A 21,597-nucleotide genomic window follows, 5' to 3' on the forward strand; every position below is an offset into this window, starting at 1 on the left:
TGGGACCAGGCTGAACGATTGCATCAGACCTCTTGGCTCAAAACAATATATACATCTTGTAGATATTCATTTATTCATTCAACTAACATTTATTAAATATGTACTATATGCCAAGCACTGTATTTTGTGCTGAAAATACAACAGAGAGCAAAATGGACTAAATCCCTGCCCTAGGAGCTTACATTCTAGTGGAAGAGATAGACAATACAAAAACAAACAAGTTAATATATACAATAACACCAAGGAGGGATGGATTCTATCAAGAAAATAAAATAAAGTAAGGAGATAGAGAATGGCTGAAATTTCATATTTTGCTTCTTACATTTTCCCTTCTAGTATAGATTATATCCTATTATAGTAAATCCTTCCTCTTCCTCTTCTTTCTTTACTTCTTTTCCTCTTCTTCTTCTTTTGATTAAATATTGCTTGGAGTAGACTGAGGCTTAGCAAGCATTCTTTTAAAACAAGGATGGGATTGTAATCATAGCATCAGAGGTCATACAGACCGACTTCATTCCCACTGCTTTGTTCGTGCCACTGTGAACAGAGGTACTTGGATCTGTGATACAATAAAGTAATGAGGTCACCCCCTCTGCATCTAAATTTAGCCAATATTCTGGGAGTGACCTACATAAAATCTATTACAGACGTTAAATCATACCTGCGTTTAAAGAGGTATTCACACTCATTCAAATGCCACACACAGGTCACATGTGAATGGAAGGGAGCTGGGCAGGGAAGGGGGTCTTGGACATGAGAGGCATCAAATCTGCACTGAGTGAAGACCCACTCCTGTTTCCAGACCTTGGTTCAAGCTGGCCCCTCTGCCTGAAATACCCTTCCCCAACATCCATTTAACTTGCCCTGAAATGGCTGCTTGAAATCCTCCAGTCAATATTAATTCACCCCTCTCCCATATCCCATAGAATTTTATCAATGCCTCTCTGTAAATCCTTTCAATAGCCCTTTGTCTGAGCTCTTTAGGATATGTGTTTTACAGGTTGTGGACACACAGAAAAATCAGTAAGAATGTCTGCTTCATCTGCTTCATCTCATATTGGATTTTGTACACAGTAAGTAACTGCACAATAACCATGGATTAAATTGAAATGAGGCTGCTTCTCCTACCCCTACCTTGGCCACTGTGGGTCTAAGAGCAGTATGGATACAAAAATGTTTCTAGAATCCTGTGCTAGCTTGTCCTAATTGGGCCCACAGCAACGATCCCTTGAAAAATTCTGGGAACTAGATGTTATTTTCACTTAAACTCAACAAATCTAAATAACATTTCCCCGAACTATGTGCTCCTCTGAACTCCTATATTTCTATTTGGGAGATCACTCTTTTTCTTAGTTGCCAGGGCTCAAAACCTTAAAGCCAACTTTGAAATCACACTTTCTCCCAACCCCCACCAAGCCCTGTCAATTCTTTCTTCCTTCTCATTTATTCCCAATAATACTGCCTTAACTCTAGAAAGGAGCATGGGTTTCTCTAGCCCAAGCTACTTTTATAGCACAAATTTTATCAAAAGAAACAGTCTGTGATTTTTAGGAAAGTTATTTTTAATTTACAGTGGGAAGACAGATGCCAAATAAGTATTATTTAGAGAGCCAAAGTAGCCCAATGTGGCCCTATAGCAAAGATATTATGTAAAATTTTGCAGAACTTTTCTCTTCCTTGTAATTTAAATTATTCCCATTGTATAAAGAAGCTTTAAAATGTTGCTTCTATCACCATATTTGAACACTTGCAGTGTTAACTCTCTTTAAATTCTCAGCTCTCCCCACTAAAATACTAAAAGAGAAAAGCAGGTTTTGATGTCTTCTCTTCGATGGGAAGACTATTGTGCATATAACGGCCATGCTGAGGATGACAGCAGGAAAGAAGAGCAGAGTTTGTGTGTGGTGGGATGGGGAGGTGGGGGTGGAGGGTGCAATTCATAAACTGTCCTTCAATGATCGGTTTCCTCAAAAGTCCAATGTGAATGATGCTCTCTGCCTTGACTATTTCATAAACTTGTCACAAAAATGCAGTAACATTTGTAAGCTATAAAAACTCTATACTTAAAGGACAGTCATCTTGTTATACATGGACGAATTCAAAGCAATCTATTTGTCTTTACCTGGTAAATCTGTGTGGAAGGACTGTTCATCGGCATATGTTCATTGTCTCCTGTAAGGAGAAAGAGATTTGTTCAGTCCACATGACTTATTCCTCTTCAGATATATACAAGGAATAAAGAGATTTGTAGCATCCTATATCTGTATCTATATGACAGGAAACAAACGATTCAAGAACAAAAAATAAGGTGATGTATGTGGTTTTTATATTCATAGTCTAATGACCAAACCATATCTGGCTTATGTAACTCTTGTAGTAGAAAACCATTTTCTACTACAAGAGTAGAGAAGTTTCTCAACCAAACTGAATGATCAAACGAAATGCACACGAGGTTATCTCCCTCATGTACTTGGGGCTGACTGAAATTTAGCTGAGGGGAAAGTTATAGAGTCAGGAAGGCTGTTTTCCACCAGTCAGCTGCCTTGTCTGGTTATTGTTCTCAGGAGGCCTGCATAAAATGTCCCCTACTATTTGGCAGTTCTTCCAAAAGTTAACTATGGAACTACCATATGACCCAGCAATTTAACTCCTGGGTATATACCAAAAACAATTGAAAACAGGGACTCAAACAGATACTTGTACACCAATGCTCATAGCAGTATTATTCACAATAGCCAAACAACCCAAGTGCCCATCAACAGTTTGCATGAATGGCTAAACAAAATGTAGTCTATTCATACAATGGAATATGATTCAGCCATAAAAAGCAATAATGTTCTGATACATACTACAACATGGATGAACCTTGAAAACATTATGCTAAATGAAAGAAGCCAGACACAAAAGGGCACATATTATTAAATCCATTTATATGAAATGTTCAGGATAGACAAATTCATAAAGACAGAAAGTAGATTAGAGGTTACCATGGGCCAGGAGAAGTAGGGAATGGGGAATTATTGCTTAATGAGTACACAGTTTCTGTTTGGGGAGATGAAAAAGTTTTGGGTAATAGCTGGTGGTAGTGGTTTGCACAACACTGTGAATATAATTAATGCCACTGGATTGTACACTTAAAATGCTTAAAATGGTTTTATGTTATATATATGTTACCACAATAAAAAAAAATAATGTCCCTACTGTTCCTACCTCTGGCCTTTGCCAAACTTCTGAACTCTGCCCTCCTGTTACTGCCAAGATCAGCTAAGGGAATCTTGCTGTCCTCCTGGGCCAAAGGGCAGACAGAAGGGAATTGCCAATGGAATGGTTCTGGGAATGATGCAGGCAGGAGAAAAACAGGGCAAAAACAAAAGAAGTAGTAAGTTGGAAACACCATTTACAACCTAGGGAGAACAAAGATTGGTCTAGAATGTATCTTTCAAAATCACATTAGTTGGCCATGAAGACAAGGCAATCAGTGTAAAACATTCTGCTCTTCTTATCCATTTAGCTTCATCTCCTTTGTGCCCAATTGTACGAATCAAGCATTTATAGCTGAAACCCCTGGTTGTGAACATTTGATTATGTGGCTGTGTATACCGTTCTCTTAAAATATGCTGGTACAGGAAACTCCTCCTTAGAGGAATCAGCTTCAGTGTGTTAAGTTCATAAATATTATATAATCTCAGCCCAGAATTTATACATAAAGACAGCTGTTCTTATAAAATCCAGATGAAGCAACATCACCAAAACTCCTTGCACAAGCTTAAATAAAGATTAGATAACCCATTTAACACTATGCTCAAGCAGTCTGGTATAATGGCAAGAACCAGCACTTGGAAACAGAGATCCGGCTCCCAGATATAACCTTGCCACTTTGTAGCTGTGGCCTCACTTCTCTATGTCTGTTTCCTCATCTGTAAAACACAGATGACAACAAAATTTACTTTTACACGGTTTCTATAAATATTTAAAGAAAAAGCATTTATGAAACAAGCTAGCCTAGAAGGTGCTTGATGTCTGTTAGTTGATCTGAGTCTTGGTCTTATTCAGCAGGTTGTTCTGAAGCAAGTAAAGACTATTGCTGAGAAAAACAGTAAGCTAAATTAGAGCATTTCCTGTTTCTCAAGCACCAGGTCTATGTTCTTCATGGCCATCAGACGATGACAGAGAAATGAAAATAATCAAGTTCACCTATTGTTGTGTTTCAGGACTGAAAAGACAAGACTAAAACCTACATTGCTTGAATCCTGAGCCCGAAAGCAAGACATAGGAAAAATCTGACCTTGCTTTGTTTTGTTTTTTTCCATGGTGCCTGTTGCTTCCCTCCTCCAGCTTATTTCTCAACATTGCCACATCGTTGTCCCTGGATCAGGCCACCCCCTCTTCCCTGGACCTGTCAATTCAAACCAAGTGTGAGGGACAGCAGGCAGAACTGGCAAGGTAACTTGACTCACTTTATGCGTCAACTAAAAGAAGTGGAAATGAACACAGCTATTAGAGACAACTTGAGGTTTATGCAATTTCAGAAAAGTAAAGATAAGTACATATTTAGCTCAAGACTTAAAGGTAAATATCATTTTGTGAATAAGTATGAAATGCATTCTTAAAATTATGGTAGTTTTTAATATGCTACATTCTCTCTTGGAGAGATTTTATTAGGAGGCCATAGTTTGGGGAAATTATCAGAAGAAGAAAAAACTTGCACAAGTATGACAGCCAATACGTCTGTTTCTCTTTCATTAAACAGTAAGTTCCTTGAGAGCCTCCTCCCCATGTCCAGCATCTGGTAGACTCCTTTGCACCCAGGAGATGCTTATCAAATCTGACCTTGCTGTAGTGACCATTAACCTTGAAGCTCATAGTTCATAATGCAATCTAACAAACAAACAAATAAAAACAGTCAGTGTTGTAGACATTTAGCCCTCTTCTTAGCTTCCAGCATTTTAACCCTTTCCTAGGTTTGGAGAATTCCCCCCACCTTATGAATCTTGATCATATGCCTCCCACTATAAAGGCTGAAAGTACCACATTCTCCTAGATTCCCTTGCAGCTAAGCCAGGACAGACACATGATCTAGGATCTGTCACTGAGATGCACCCACCCCAATTGACACTGGCAGTTGCAGAATGATTTTCTAGGGCAGATAGATATACTTGATACTATTTCCTAGAGAACAGAAAGAGTTCCTAAGACAACAGTGATAGTAAGACTGGTGGTGGTGACTCTTGTCTGGTGCAGACAGTTTAGGAAGTTCTAGCTACATCAGAACAGTTGTACTACGTGATTTGGGGGCTTTGTTCCTGGCCATATAATCCCAAACTTGTTTTTCCAGTCTCCCAGCAATTCTGTGAGCTGCTCATATCCTTTCAACAAATTTCTTTGCCGCTTATATCAGCCAGGGTTGATTTGTGTCACTTGCAACTAAGAACTCTGAAACAGTCAGGATATGTTAACACCATCCAAGATTGAGAAAATGCAGGTTAAAAATTTGTTCATCACTCTAGGAAAGAGAAATCTTATCTATAGTGACAAAATGAAGACCATTAGTTGCCAAGGGCAGGGTTGGGGCAATAAGTGGGAAGGGGAACAGGGAAATTTTTAGGGTAATGGATTGCTTAATTGTGGTAGTGGTTTTACAGGTGCATAAATTTATCAAAACTCATCAAAATGTATAGTTTGATTGGGTGCATTTTATCCAAAGCTGACTTAAAACATGTCATCCACGTACTGAAGTCTGTAAGGCAAGATATAAATTGGTAGGGACAGGAGAAGGCACATGGATGAAGAAACATTGGGAAACAGCTATATAGTTATACATGAGGGATATAAAGAAAGAAAGCCCCAAAGTCAAGGCCGTAATTATTTGGAATCTTGCACATTTTTCATGTAAGCATGAAAGTTATATCAAGGTAGGGCATCTTCCCTGGCTCTCTGAATCTTTTCATAGCTGACATAAGCACTACTAAAGGTGAAAGCTTTCTTCTCCTTCGCAATTATTAATTTATTTGAAATCCATGATTTCCTCAAATGCATGATGAATGTAGTGCTGAAAAGACCCTGAGAAAATTCTTTCAGCCAGTTTCTTCACTAACAGGTAAAGCAGCAGAGGCCCAGAGAGGGAAAGAGAAGTGACCTGCCCAAAGCCACATAGCTTTTAAAACTATTGTCAGAAATGATTTCTGTTAATATTTGAAAAAAAGTATTTTAAAATATTAAAGCCACATTTTAATGAGGTTTTTATGGATAATTAATTATGGAGGATTTAGTTTTATAATCTACAACTGGGAAAAGAAAAACAACAAAAAATTCCTATATATCATAAGGCAAAATTAAAATTTACGTATTTCCAGAGCTAGGACATCGTTAAGCTTATATATATATCAGATGACCACTGATTTCAAGACATAATGAAAGGTTCATGGTTGATAGAAAATTAATTAGAAATTTTATTTTATTTATTTGTTTACAAAAGCAACAAAATTGCATTAGAGAAACTTTGGGAAATATAGAGAAAAAAGCAACTTTAATTTCACTACGTAACCATCACGATCGCTTGGTTGTATTACCTGCCAGTCTTTTTGCTCTTGAATGTTTTACCTAATTGTTAGCAGAGTCTACCTATAATTTTGTAACTGTCCTTTTCACCTATATTATATCAGAGGCATTTTACTTTCTTTTAAAAGTTGGATCATTATCATTCATGCTGTTTTTATTGTGGCCACTTTAGGAGAGAGTAGGAGTGGACCTCCCTGTCCAATGCTGTGTTCCTTTTTCCATCCTCATAGAACCACATACAAACAAATACAGGAGATGTAAATCTACGATGTAGAGCTGTCACCATAGTTTCATATTATATCTCTCTGCATCTTACCTTTCCCACTTAATAATACATAGTGGCAATCTCTCCAAGTTAATTGATACAGATCTAACAAATTATTTTTAATGGCTGTGTAATATTCCATAATATGGATGAACTGTGTTAATCATCTGGTGTTGATGGGCATGCCTCCTCCCTCCCACCTTTTTTGCCACTGCAAACTATGCCCCAAAAAGCATCTTAGTATATGGAATCTGACACATCGGCGCTTTTATTTCTGTGGGTTTTAATAGATAGGGCTAGGCTGCTTTCCATAAAAAGCTATAGCTATTCTCATTTCCCCCAGCAACATTGCATGAGTACCTTTTCTCCTGCATCCCAGCCAGCAGATATTAACACTTAGTTTTTGCCAGCCAGACGGGTGACAAGTGATAATTCATAGTTACTTTTACATCTATACATGTATTTACTGGACATCTCAATTTGCTCTTCTGTGGATTACCTATTCCTCAGTTTTGCCTATTTTTTAGGGGGTAGTTTGCCTTTGTCTTATCAAGTAAGAGGTTTGTAATAGAGGTTTATAAAAAGAAGTCTATAATAGATATTAGCTCTTTATATATAGATATAAGAGATATTAACTTTATTTGCCATATGCATTATGAATATCTTTCAAATCTATCTTTTTCTTTTTTGATTTTGTGGTCACTTTTGCTATTGAAACACTTAAAAAATTGTAAAGTTGAATAGATCTATATTTTTTCTTACTTGCTTCTAAGTTTCTTGAGGTGAATTGAGAGCTCTCCATAACCCCAAGGTTATACATATTCTTTCCTAAATTTTCTTCTAAGGTTTTCATTATTTTTAAAATTTTGAGTGTTTAAGTCATCCAGAATTTGTTTTTATATATGGGGTGAGGAAGTGTTCAACTTCCTTACCTTTCAGGTAGATAGCCTCTTGTACCTGCACCATTTATTAAATAAACTATCCTTTTCCTTCATGAAATAGAACAATACCAATTTCATCATACATTAAAATCCCATATACACAGAGATCTAGTATGTGCTCTCTTTTCCATTCTGATCTATCTATATTTTTCTTTTCCAAAACCATAGATTATACATGTTCTTTGGTGTTTTAAAAATATTTGGTAAAACAAGTCAAATACTATTCTTTTTCATAATTCGCTTTTCTTGGCATTTATTTTTTCCATATGAATAAATGAACTCCAAGATCATTTCGCACATTCAAAAAAATTGGGGCTCTCATTGGAATTGCATTAGATTGATATGTTATTTTGGGGAGAAATGACATTTTTCTTACATCAAATCTTGTCATCCAAGAGCAATAGAATTCTTTCCATTTTAGAATCTTTTAGATCTTGTTTTAGATCATTTTAGATCTTGTTTTAGGCCCTTGTATCAGATTTTATAGTTTTCCTCATATAGGTCCTACACTTTTCTTGAGAAATTTATTCTTAAAAATTTAAAGTTTTAGTTGCTACTGTAAATGACTTTTTTTTTTTACATTTCCATGTCTAAGTGTTATGTATTCTTTATTTTTGTGTATTTATTTAGTATTCAGCCACCTTACAAAATTCCTTTATTAATTATGGAAGGTTTCTTTAAAATGAGTATTTCTTGGGTTTTCTAGGTGATTTTTATCCTTATTTTCAAATATTTGTACTGGTATTTCATTATCCTAGCTTCTTGTATTTGCTAGAGCTTCAAGAATAATGTTTACTTATAATGGTGATAGTGGGCATCCTTATCCTTTTTTCTATTTTAACGTAAATGGCTTTAGAGTCATTCAAAATGATATTTGCTATCTTTGCTAAATAATCTATATCATACTTAAGAAATTTCCTGTTATTCCTACTTTAACTAAAATTTGTTATTAGGAATGGATGCTGGATTTTATTAGACCTTTCAGCACCTATTGAGAGAATTGTTTGCATTTTTTTTCCTTTAATTTATTTTTGTAATGAATTGTGTTTATTTCCTGATGTTGAATTATCCTTACATTCTGGAGTATATGCATGGTCACAGGATAAGTTCTCCTGATACACTGGTTTCTATTTGAAACACTGGATTCTATTTGTTAATATTAAGACAATTTTGCATCTATATTTAATGAGTGATTTTGATTTATGGAGGGCTTTTGTTTTTTTATTCTATTTGATTTTGGCATTAAGGGTATGTTGACTTCTTAAACTGAATTATGGCATTTTCCATCTTCTTCTATAATCTGGAATAGTTTGAATTAATTGGATTTATCTATTCTTTAAAAGGTAATAGAACATTGCTATGAGACCATCTGGTCCTAGTGCCTTTTTAAAAAGGTAGACAAATCTTTAAAGCCTTTTCAATTTCTTCAAAGTTAATTGGTCTATTCAACTTTTGCACTTAACTTTGTAATGTATATTGTCCTAGAAAATCATGTATTTCTTTAAGTTTGTCAAAGCTGTAGCTTTTTCCCATGTGCTCTGAAAGGAATGATGGAATGGGAATGTTGAACAGCTGTTTGTGCCAAGCACTATGTCTCCTATTTTATTTATATTATCACATTTAAATGAATCCTCACATTGATCCTGTTGAGTATGTATCATTATTCCCATTTTATAAATGAGAATATTGAGGCTCAGAGAGTAAGAAATGGCTGAGGGAGCCATTTGGAACTCAGGGCTTTGTGATTTCAGAACTGGTGCTTTTATTACTCCTTGCCTTCTCCAGATAGCTTCACAATCATTATGTTTAATTATGGAATACTGATTGCTTGAAGAAACATGTCATTGTTTTCCTAACTCTCTTCCAATTATTGAACATTAGGATAGTTTTCTGTTTTTCACTATTTTAAATAAATGTAGGACAGAATATTGCTTTTTTTCATATTTAGGACATGTTTTTCCTTATATAAATACATATAAATATGTGTATTTCCATATGTGAATGTACATTTTAAAAGGGAGAATAAAAACAGGATTTTATAGAAAAATTCCTTTATAGAAAAGTAATAGGATGTTTTCTGGAAAAAGAGAAACCCTTGTTCAGCCTTCCTACATTATGACGCTCCCTCTGACATCTTCATTTTTTACTGGGAATCTTCTAATCTTCATTTCCAGTGATTCTTTACTCTCCCTTTCATGTCCCTTGAATCTCTGCTCTCTTCTGAATAATACCCCTCAGATGCTTCCACATGCCTCTCACCACACTCCTCTCCAACCTTCCTATCTCCTTTCCTTCTCCACAAGAGTAAACTAGCCTCTTGTCTGACCCACAGAAGACCCTTGGGGAAACACTGTTAAGTTTTCAGAAAGAGCCTGTTGAATGTGAAGGAAACCACCAACTCTCTAAGATCTCTAACCCATATCTCATCATATATAGACGATGTTTTTCAGTCTGTAGTCTTTGAAGCCCTTGAGCTTTCTTAAGTCTGCCTTAGGAGCAGAGAGGAAGTCAGCAAACTGGGGGCATTCTATTCTTTCTGAGTCAACATATTGCAGCTTTTGGGGAAAGATTTCCTTTTAAGATAGGTTTTGTTGTTTAAAAATATAAATTCTAAAGTTATTGGTAGGAGAAATATGAATATTCACACAGTCCCCTCAGAAGTTAAAGCTTGATTTTTATAAAGTTATTTCAAATATATTTTTTTTAATAGTAAAGTTAACAGAAACCTGGAGAATACAAGTTCCCTCTGCCTCTCCCCCACTGACCTAGAATGTATACCTACAACCCCCCATCCCCCGCCAAATGCACAGAAGACCATGGAAACTTAGGGCTATTACTTTCCAATTACTGCTGTAACAGAAAAGGAAAGTTTGGCACTTTGGGGAATTAAAATTAATTGAAAGCAGACTTCAGTTAATTTCCACACCAGTGTCCTTTATTGAATGGGTCTTCAGTGCATATTTCTAATTTAGTAGAATGAGAACTTTTTACCTTGGGGGGAGTATGATGAGGAAATATTTTCCCCTGAAACTAAAGTAATTCATCTGGGTAAATCCTGCAGAGGTTTTCAGAAAGGAGAGTCTGTATGATCATTGTTATGTAGAAAATGCTTAAAAAATAAATTATGAAGAGGTTCTTTTTCTTTTCCTTCCCCTTCCTTCCTTCCTTTCCTTTCTTTCCTTCTGCTATACAGCCTAAAAGCTTCAAATACTTTATGACATATTTGTATGCACTTAGTTTTCAAAGCCGTCTCACAGATATTATCTTACTTGATCATTGTGTGCCAGGCATATGTTACCATTCATTTAATTCAGAAGGAAACCACAACTCCAAATAATTAAGTATTTTGCCAAAGTTACACAGTAAGTAGCTCCAAGTAATACTATCATTCTTTCTATTATTCCATATCTTTAAAACAGATTTATGTCACAGTATTCCAACATATTATTATATAAGGAACTACTTTTACTGTCATTAAAAAATGTATTGATTCCTATGTGAGCTTTGACAGCTATTTGAGAAAACAGATTGAATGGATTGATAAAATGAGAAAAGTTCTAGCAAATCTGATGAGATAGACTAAGATAAAGAGAAAAAATAAAACAGGGATGCAACCACAGATTCAGAAGTTATTAAACATTTTTAAAATGCTATGTGCAATTTATTGTCTATAATTTTGAAAAGCTAGATGAAACAGAGAGTTTTCTAGGAAAACACAAATTACTGAAATTTGTTTTGAAAACTGTAGAAAAGTTGACTAGAACATCCATCTATAGAAGAAATTGAAAAGGAGGTCAAATATAAACCCTCAAAATAAGAAACAGCCCCAGATAATATCACAGGAAGTTTCTATAAACAGCTATGACTATCTTATTTAATCCATACCAGAGCATAGGTTACATGAAATCTGCTAAATCTAATCTATGAGGTTCTGATACCAGAATTACTCTAGGATAGCCAAAATAATATGTGAATAAATATGCAAATATTCTAAATAAAATATTAAAAACAAAAATACAGCACTATAATCAGTAGAGTCTGTTCTAGAATATAAAAATGGTTTGATGCTTATTAATATAATTGAATAATCAACATTATTTTGGAATGAATTATGTCCCCCAAAAAGAAAAGTTGAGGTCCTGACCTCCAATACCTCAGAATGTGACCTCATTTGGAAATAGGGTCATTGCAAATGGAATTAGTTAAGTCAAGATGAGGTCATACTGGAGTAGGGTGGGCCCATAACCCAATAAAATTGGTGTCCTTACAAGAAGAGACACAGACACTAAAGGAGGCCATGTGAAGTCTGAGGCAAAGATGAGAGTGGTGCATCTACAAGCCAAGGAGCACCGGGGATTGCCAGCAGACACAGGACACCACAGGAGCAAGGAAGGAGTCTCCCTTTCAGGTTTCTGAGGGAGAGCGTCCCTTCAGACCACCTTGATTTTGGACTTCCAGCCTCCAGATCTGTGAGATAATAAATTTCTGTTCTTTTTAAGCCACCTAATTTTTGGCACTTTGATACAGCTGCCCAAGAAAACTGAGACAAAAATAATACAAGAAAACACAGGGTACAGTGTGACCCTTTGAAGGAAATAAGGAGATGAGACAAATTTCACAATATACAGATACGCAAGTATTTAAAATAAGGATACCTTAATGATAATGTCACTTAATAATAGCTCCTTTTCAAAAAAGGTAAAATCAAATAATACTTGAATACATAGCAATTTAAAGGGTCAAAGGCAATTACAACAGAATTTAAATAGGACTCTGTCACCAGACCTCCCAAACAATGAGTAGCCTTATGAAAAGAGTCATTGGTCCTCAAGTTAGCCTCTTACTTGATCTTTTCCCAAATACAGGTGTTGTTAGAAACAGGGTGGACCTGCCACTGAACCAAGTAATATGGCATCATCATATCTTTAGTTAAGTGCTGGAAAGCTAGTTCCCCCACCAAACTGTGAGAAGCCCCTAGCACCGTTCTGAGCATGTGCTCAACAAATGTTTGTGGAAGTGAATTGAATTCTCATCCAATAGACTACTAGGGAAATATGCTTTTTACTGCAACTTGCTTCATATAAACAATAAGGAATTGGTGGTTAATATATAAAAAGTTTAGCCTGGAAATGATTCATGTTACAAAAAATAATTTATTTTATTCTATCTAGCAAAGTTTCACTGGCAGAGATATATCCCCTGTGCCCACCACTGGGCTACCAAGACAGTAAAATTTCCTAATGAATGGACCCCAAACAAAACTGTTAATAAATGATCTTCCAGCACTGCCCGCAACCCCAAAGTGCCAGAGCCACTGAGAAGAGGAACAAAGCACAGGCAGTGGGCCATCGTGGGAGCATACAGAAGGTTCTTCACCTCAGAATATGGAATAACAAAGATCCTCCCGCCCCCACTCCACTGGCATGTGAATTTTTTGTCCATGGAATATAGACAGGAGAGAGTAATTTGGTTGAGTTGATATGTGTCGACATCAATCAGAAAAAAAGACCACCACCATGTTATCACACACGCAAAACACCCCACTGGTTAGAGATAATTAAGGGTAAGAATGCCTTATTTAAGTCATCAAGACCCATCAAAAGTTTCCGACTATAGTACCTCCACGGGGCTCTCTGACTCATTTTAATGGCCTACATAAATATGTTAGAACCTGATGGTCTGGGGAGCTTGCAGAGGCCCTGGGGTTGAGCAGATGAGCTCCACCGTGTCCCTCATCTGGTTTGACTCTATTTATCTCAACCTTTCAAACTGGTTCTCTCCCTGGGTTCATCTGGATGGGAGTTAAGGGCCTCTCGGAGACACCGTATTGCCCCAATACAAGGTAAAATACCTGCTTAAAAAGAAGATGGGGTGACTGCTGCTATATGGCCACTGGATCAGAGCTGATTGGGAGAGAGGAAAGATGGTGGACAGAAAGACCGCTGGGCTCCAGAGAGAGCTCCCTCCCATCCTGAGGATGACCCTGATTTGCAGAGGGGTATATCTACCTGGTAAAACCTTAACTAGTCCTCGGGAAACACTCCTCCTGCTGAAGCAGAGATAGTAGCGGGCCTCACAAGTTCTGACTCAGGTGGCTGAGTCAGTACCTCACAAAATAGATCATCAGTTACCAAGACCTATTTTAGGTGAGAGGGGAAACCAGGTTACTTTGCTGTCTGTCTTGGGAGAATTCTTTTCATAGTTCAGATGAAATGACACCCAGTTTGGATCTGCCTTTGGCGCTTTCAGAATTGCTAGGAAGGAGAATCGTGTAAAATCCAAACTTCAGAATTACTGTAAATTTCCCCCTGCCCCCCAGTGACCGACTCCCAGTGAACAAAAATTCCAGAAGTTGAAATTCACTGACAAACCTTGCAAATCCATGACCTCAGCTAGACAAAGGTCAGCAATGTTCACTTGCCACTAAAACCAGTCCACTCACAGGCCTTATGCATGCCTCCTCCAGGATCACCGTTCCTTAAGGTCCCCGGTCTGAATCCCTCCGTCCTCTCCCAGCCTGAGTCCTGATCAGCCTTCAAAGGTTGAAGTGTGCCCTGGAAAATTTGGCCTTCTCAACTGTCATCTGACCTCACTAAAGCAGGGGTCATCCTATAGCCTATCGTTATTACAGAGTGCAGCACCATAGCAACCAAGATAGAAGAAATGTTCAGTATTTTGAATGATAAAAAAGTGTAAGGTCCTTGTTATTTTGAGTATTTGTTTACAATCTCAGCTTATTGCATGAATTCCTTCCCCACAGCAGAGGCATACTGAACCCAACCAATGAGTAATTTTTTTTTTTTTTTTTTAACTACATCTGATAAGTTTGGCACAGGGAGAAGAGGCCTAGAGTCATTCCAAAAAGAGACCAAAACTCATCAGGGTGGGTTTTGCTAAGAGGCTATATTCTAATTCCTAAGTCTCTTATTGCATTATTTCAATTTCCCTTTTGGAACTTGGGGCAGAAATAAGTAAATAAATAATAGAATAGCTCTGCATCATCTGCCTTCAAGCTGAACTACATACTGCTCCCATCCCAGATGGCTGGAGAGCAATCCTGTTCTTAAGAATCTTTAGAAGTGTACACGGAAAGACACTAATTAACCTCACTTGAAATCTATTCTAGGACTGCTCAAGCATGCTGTAAGGAAACTATTCATTGTGTAGATTATGCCCATTTCATCTTGTTCTAATATCGCTGAAAAATTATTCCCTGCCCTGATGGCAAGTTCATACAACAATGCTCACATGTGCTGCCCCACATCATTTCCTGTTTTCAGTGCCTTCCATTTTGCTTTTTGATAATGCAACTTAGGAATATTTTCACCAGGCTTCTTGCTATAGAATCATGTAAAAATATTCCCTAAAGAGTCAGGAAGGTAGTGTGATTGTGAAAACTGTTTGGCTCCCACTCCCTTTATGCAGTGTATGGATTGAACAGAAAACTGAGGACAAAAAGTAAATGAATAATAGGGAGGGATGGGGGTATGGGATGTTTTGGGTATTTTCTTACTTTAACTTTTATTCTTATTCTTTTTTTGTGTGGTAATGAAAATGTTCAGAGATTGATTGTAGTGATGAATGCCCAGCTATGTAATGTTACTGTGTACAACTGATTGTACACCATGGACGACTGTATAGTATGTGAATATAATTCAGTAAAATTGAATTAAAAATAGAAAGAGTCAGGAAGGTAGTGCACCTGCTGCCCAGCAGCTTGGGGAGGGGAGGAATACCACACTGAGGATCCCAGCCTGACTCCTCACCTTCTTGGGGCTGTGGAAAAGCCAGGCACCCTCTCTGGGCATCCATTTCCTCATATCTAGTAGGAGGAGGTTCCCAAAGACCTTTCAGCTCTACAATGCTGAGACTAAAATTTAGCAGGGTGTCTCCAAATATTACTCAGCAACATGTTGATGACAACCAACGGTCTCCCTTCTCTAGCCCTCCAGTCCCCAAAGCCTTCATAGCTGTTCAACCTCAAAAAACACTGTACCCCAAACTGAAATTGTGCAAACAGTTCACAATTTCCTAATCCTAGTTCTTTCACTATGCATTTTTTGGCCATTTTTAAATACACAGGTCTTTATTTTGAGGGGAGGAAACAAAACTGGTTTTTCTTTTGACCTTTTTTCCCTGCTAAAATTTTTATCTCTGTCTTCAATTATATTTCTTTCCAATGAATATTTCCCTTGGCTGTTCCATTGGTCATCCTTGGCCTATCCAGACTCCCCCTTCAGATTGCCCAAGCTCTGTCACTGGCACCACAATTACTCAGGCTCAAGGCCTCCAAAGGCACTTCCCCTTATCCTACAACCATCAGTGGTGAAATCCTTGTGAGTCTTCCTTAATGAGGTTTCTTAATTTTTTTCCTTTCCCTTCTCATCATCTCTCTGGTTGAGCCTGTGTCACACCTTCAGTTCTGTGGAAGCAACCTAATTGGTTTAGCAACCCCTCTACACTGCTACCTGATTATTTTCCTCTAAATACCATTTGGATCATCTCTTGCTCATGCTCAAAAACTTGAATAGCTTTCTTCTTTATCAAATAAATACAAACCTTGAGTACCTCCACAATGTTCCTATTTCCAATATGTAGGAGATATTCCAGCCTCCTCTTATTCACCACTTGCATTCCTACCTTGTCTCGCCTCTTCTCTGCAACCTGGTCTGCTTTCCTTCAGCCCACTCCAATTTTCAAATCCTTATTCATTTCCCAAAGTCTAACCCAAGGCCCATTCCTTCTGTGGAACTTCCCCTCTTCAATCCAATAGGAACTTATCCTCCTTTCTCAAATTATCTGTAGAATTCTATTAGAACCAAGACCATGACCTTCTATTGTAATTTATCTTCTTAAGTGAATAATCTCATTTTCTAAATAGATTATAAACTCCTTAAGAAAACAGGCTATTTTTTCTGTCTCTTATTATCCTTGGTGCCCATTCTATGTTCTTAGTAGAAGCTCAATAAAAGTTTGCTGATAAAGATGATAAATCTGCCCAAAATACCAATAATTATTTAGTACATGATCTTCTTCCAGTTAAAACAAGTCTGTGTTCCCCCACCTAAATGTCAAAAGTCATGGCTTTACAGTCTAAGGGAGAGTGGAACAAAGAGATTTAAAGCTCTTAGGCTTTAAGGTCATTTTCAAAGTTAGAGAGCCATAATATAGGTTGTTTATATATATATATTGGATTCTAAAGTTCAGGATTTAGAGGCAGGAGTAGCTCCAGGAAAAGTCAATCCTTTTCTTCCTTCACTCACTTGGGAACTCACCACAGAAACCCCATTGCCCAAGGCTTGCCCACTTCTTCCCCCCCACAGAGGACTGCCGTGACCCTCTAGTGTCTGACGTGTATCTGTTTGGGATGCATCTACTTGGGAATCCATGCTCTTGACCTCTCCTGATCTCAAAACAAATTATGAGATAGGCAGTGAATGAACCAGTAAATGCAGTATGAATCTAAAAAAAAAAAAAAAAAAATCCCAGCCCTAAGAAAGCAGAATTTCCAGCAATCTTTAACTCCTTCCTACACATTGTTTAGCTTAGACCCATACTCTAGCTTGTGGTTTGTGAAGTTAAAGAGAGAAATATGGTAAATCTAGAGATGAAGTTCACATGTTAAACAGACCCCTAAAAAAAAGGAAAAATCCTATAAATTCAGTTATCATAGTTTTTTTGTTTAAATTTCCTGTTAATAGTCATAATCACCATTCACAAAAATTAAATAAACAAACAGATGCAGTACAATTTGGAAATTCATTAAAATGTTAAAATGGAATGTTTGGAATCATAGAAGCAGAGGAAATTTCCTTTATGAAAACCCTGGGACATAAGGCATAGGAAGGAAGGACTGGGTTGGAGCTCAAGCTCTTACTCACCTCCACCAAGGCCTATTTCTTTTCTATCTCTTGGCAACTTCAGGGTCTTTCCAAATTTACAACACTAACATGTATTAAGGATATTTAAAAAAAAAAAAAAAAAAAGTGCTCAGGCTTCAGGCTTCTGCTTAAATGCCCCCTTATCAGAAAGGCCGTCCCTGACCACTGCATATTAGACCCACCTTCCACTCCTTATCTCCCTTTCATTGCTTTACTTTTCCCCACAATAGTTGTTGCCAAATGACAACTTTATGTATTCACTTGTTCATTGACCATCTCTGCCTGCCTCCTCCATCACATGGGAGCATAGACGATTTCGTTCAAATATCTGCAGTCCCCAAGGTCTAAAACAGGGTCTAGCACATAGTAGGCTCTGCATAAATAGGTATTGAATAAATAAATGAACCAATCTTTCTAGTTTTGAAAAACAAAACAAAACAAAACTGCACCCACCAAAATACTTCAATATAGACTAAGGATTTAGCATACAGTAGTAAAGAAAATCAGAACTGAAAGATTCCACAGAGATCAGCCAGCCAAACCCTGCCACTTTACAAATGAGGAAAATGAGGCCCAGAGAGGCTCAGTGAATTGAATAAATCATAGCCTCCTTTGTCATCTCTGTCCTTCCTGGGACTTTCAGATTATCCTGTTTTGACAGAAATAATAAAATGATACAATATAGAGTCCCATCTTCTTGTATAAATATGATGATTATGATGTTTTGATAACACTGCTTTAATCTCAGTGAGGCAAGCTTCATTTAAGTGAAATAAAATGCTTGGCAGGTCAGGCCTTTTGCCCAAATTTATCAGCCTCACTGCCTGTCATCACCACTATAAAAAGTGATTCCTTTGGATCTTAAGAGATGGAACACTCCTTACTCTGTTATGAGCAAACACTGGCCAGTTGGGAGCAACACTGAGAGCCAAGCTGGGTGCCAATGTGGTGGGATGGGGAATCTGCAAGATCTGGGATCGAATTCCATCTCCATGATTTCAATAGTTGTTTGTCTTGGGAAAATTACTTAAACTCTTCTAAGAGTCTGGCTTCCTTTGGAAAATAGAAAATAGAACCACTGATTAAATGAGTTAGTGAATGAAGCCCAGTCTCTGGTATGATAAATGGTAGTTACTGTTACTATCCTTTGCAGTTTTTACTTAAGACAAAGCTAGAAGCTCAGCCCTGCCCTGGGATCAATAGAGACAAAAGGAAAAGCAAATGTTGAGTTCTCCCGAGAAGTCTAGATTCAAATACCCTCAAGGGTAGGGACCATGTGCTAAGCTTCTTCTGTGGTCAACACTGCAGGTGCCAGAATCAAGAACTTGTGACCACAGCAGCATCCTCTCAGCCCAGCTGCAGGCAGCAATTGGTTGCTTGGCAACTGGAGTCTCAAGATGGGGGTAGAGTTGGATTGAGGAGCTGCCCATTAACCAATCTGAAAGAGGTGCTAAAAATCCCTGGAAGTGTAATGAGGGGGAGAAACTAAATTTATCAGGACTTCTCTCAAGGAAAGTATCTTGTGTGACTGAAAGGAATGCTTTGATAAACTCTTTGAGGCTGTGTGTGTGTGTATTTGGGGTAAGATTTGGGTATGCAAAAGGCAAACTTGAATAGCAACAGATGGTCACCCAAAAGCCTTCTAAGAAGGGTGAGTCTGGTTTCCTTGTAGGATTTTTGTTTTGCCGAGTGGTGTAGCCAGTGTGAGGTCAGAACTGAACTGCTATTGATCCTGGAAGGGAGGCTGAGCATTGCCTTGCGGGTTCCACTTTTCAGTCCTTCCTCCGCATAGGGATCAGCCTCTCCTCTATTCAGAGACTGAATTGCAAGAAACTCCATTTGAACAAGCGCCAGATTTTTATAATTTTTATGGTAGCCAGGTATCTTGACTCAGCTCTGCCTGTGGAAACTTAATTTTAAATCTTTGGAGGCCCATCTCACAAACCCCAGCTCATCAGCTCTGCAAATCATTACCTCACCATATCTGCTGAGGCTTCTACCCATGTGCCCTGTAGCCAGTTACAATTAGTTAATGTAATTGTGCCAGTGATAACAGCTAGTGATTAGTCTAGCTGAATTTACTTGATTTATTTCTCTATTTTATCATATTTCAAGTAAATCTTTCTAGTAGTTAATTAAAAATAATTCAATTGTATAGATGATCACAGTTCATGCATTTCATTCATCCCAAGCACTTTATGCCTCTGTGCCTTTGCTCCTCCCATCCTCTATGACTCAAATATCTTTCCTTACCTAATGAAGTATGTCTCATCCTTCAAGGCTCAATTCAAACACCTTCTTTCTCTATGAAGCTTGCCCTGATCCTCCAAGTCACAATTAGTTCACCTCTCTTCTACTACATTCTCAAGTCATATTATTAGTATTTTTCCCTACTAGGAATTATAGGTAATAGTCTCTATCTGTTTCCCACAGAATACTTTAAGCTCCATTAGGGCAGAAACCATTTCTTATTCTCATCCCACAGCACCTGGCATGTACCTGGTGTTATCAAACTAGAGTGCTGGACTTGAGGCCTTAGAATAAGCATCTCCTTATAGTAACAATTTTACTCAGTAGTGATTTTACTAAGTGATTTTAAGAATTATTATGTATTTTTAAATGCTCAGATGTTTTATAGAGAAGGAGGGGTGCAAAATTAGCTTGAGTGTAAAAGGTAAGTAAATTTATATCATTTGTTCACATTCTTCTGACCGGCAAAAAAATTTGAGAACTTTTTGCAGTGGGTACTTAACACATTTGTCCAGCTAAATTGAATTACAGGGATGCTAATGCCTAATGATTTCTTTCCCTAAAGAAAACAACACAGAACTTTATTTATTCATATTAATGGCAAGGAAGCCAATTTTTTTCAAATTAATGAGCTGGAAAAGGCAAATGGTAAAAATCAATGTTCTTTCATCTAAACTCTAAAGTTTATGTAAATGAAACCCACTTTCTAAAGCTTTAGACTGAAATCTTTCAGAGCACTACTCTTTGGCAAAGACCAAATGCTTCTTGGTATTTAAAAATACCAAGTACACACAAAATAGTATATACAATAGTATATACAATATATGTTACAGTTCAGTCTTTGTAGCTTTTATATCATCTGATAAGTAAAAATTTAAATGAAAAATAAAAACAAGTATTTACTAAGTAAAATATCCCTGATGAGACTTTAGTCTTGCCTCTATAATGAAGCTTCTGCCAAGACGTATGAGCTGAGACTAATGCTGGATTTTTTAGTTAGGTATATCAGGTTAAGTATAGCCAAATACATATTAACCAGTTTTGACATTATTTGTAAGCCTTGCTTTACACTACAGCTGCTTTAAAATGTAAATTGTATTTTAGTAAATTAGAAATATTTATAACAGCAATACCTGCCTAGTGCAGAAATATTAAGAAACTGACCAGTTTACCCTCTTTCCCTTTTCTGCTGGTTGCAGGAGGAAGGGTGAAGGGGAACCCAGAGGGCCCATGTGGAGTTACTGGAGCAGCATGGGGAACCAGGAGTGCCCAAGTGACCAACTGCGCCTGGTGTTCACTACAACAAGGAGGCAGATGGATGCCCAGATTTTGAGATTTAATTCTAGCCCTTTTACCTTACAAATACAGTGTCAGCCCTTTACTCTCTCAATTTCCTTCTTAAAAACAGACCTTCCTATCAATTCCATTTGACTTTGACAATTTATCTTTGAGCATATCATTTAGTCTCTGATCCCTCAACAGATCTGAATCAAATGGTCTTATCTGTTCTTTACATCTTATTCCATGATCCAAATTAATGTTTCCATGATCATTTATATAATCATTCATTAACTATATAATTTTTACTTACCTGTGAAAATCTCTATTAAAATCTCCAAAGCTCAAACATCCTAACACAACAGACAAACCCCTTCATGATCCAGCCTCTGCCTAGCCCTGCAGATTCATCTTCAGACACTCC

At 37.3% G+C, this 21,597-nt stretch overlaps 1 protein-coding gene across 5 annotated transcripts in view; it reads right to left on the minus strand.

Annotated features, from left to right (window-relative positions):
* Positions 1-21,597, minus strand: part of ARHGEF33 (Rho guanine nucleotide exchange factor 33) — an 87,367-nt gene that overhangs the window by 45,690 nt on the left and 20,080 nt on the right. For 3 of the 5 annotated variants that reach the window (XM_037807285.1, XM_037807284.1, XM_037807283.1), the window contains exons 1-2: positions 3,211-4,266; positions 2,123-2,172 (exon numbers count right to left, since the gene is read on the minus strand). In XM_037807285.1, the coding sequence (XP_037663213.1) occupies positions 2,123-2,172; positions 3,211-3,397 (237 nt within the window). In that variant the 5' untranslated portion in view covers positions 3,398-4,266. The other 2 variants (XM_037807286.1, XM_037807287.1) reach the window with 1 other exon arrangement.

The sequence above is a fragment of the Choloepus didactylus genome, chromosome 17, assembly GCF_015220235.1.
Source record: "Choloepus didactylus isolate mChoDid1 chromosome 17, mChoDid1.pri, whole genome shotgun sequence".
NCBI classification, from domain to species: Eukaryota; Metazoa; Chordata; class Mammalia; order Pilosa; family Megalonychidae; genus Choloepus; species Choloepus didactylus.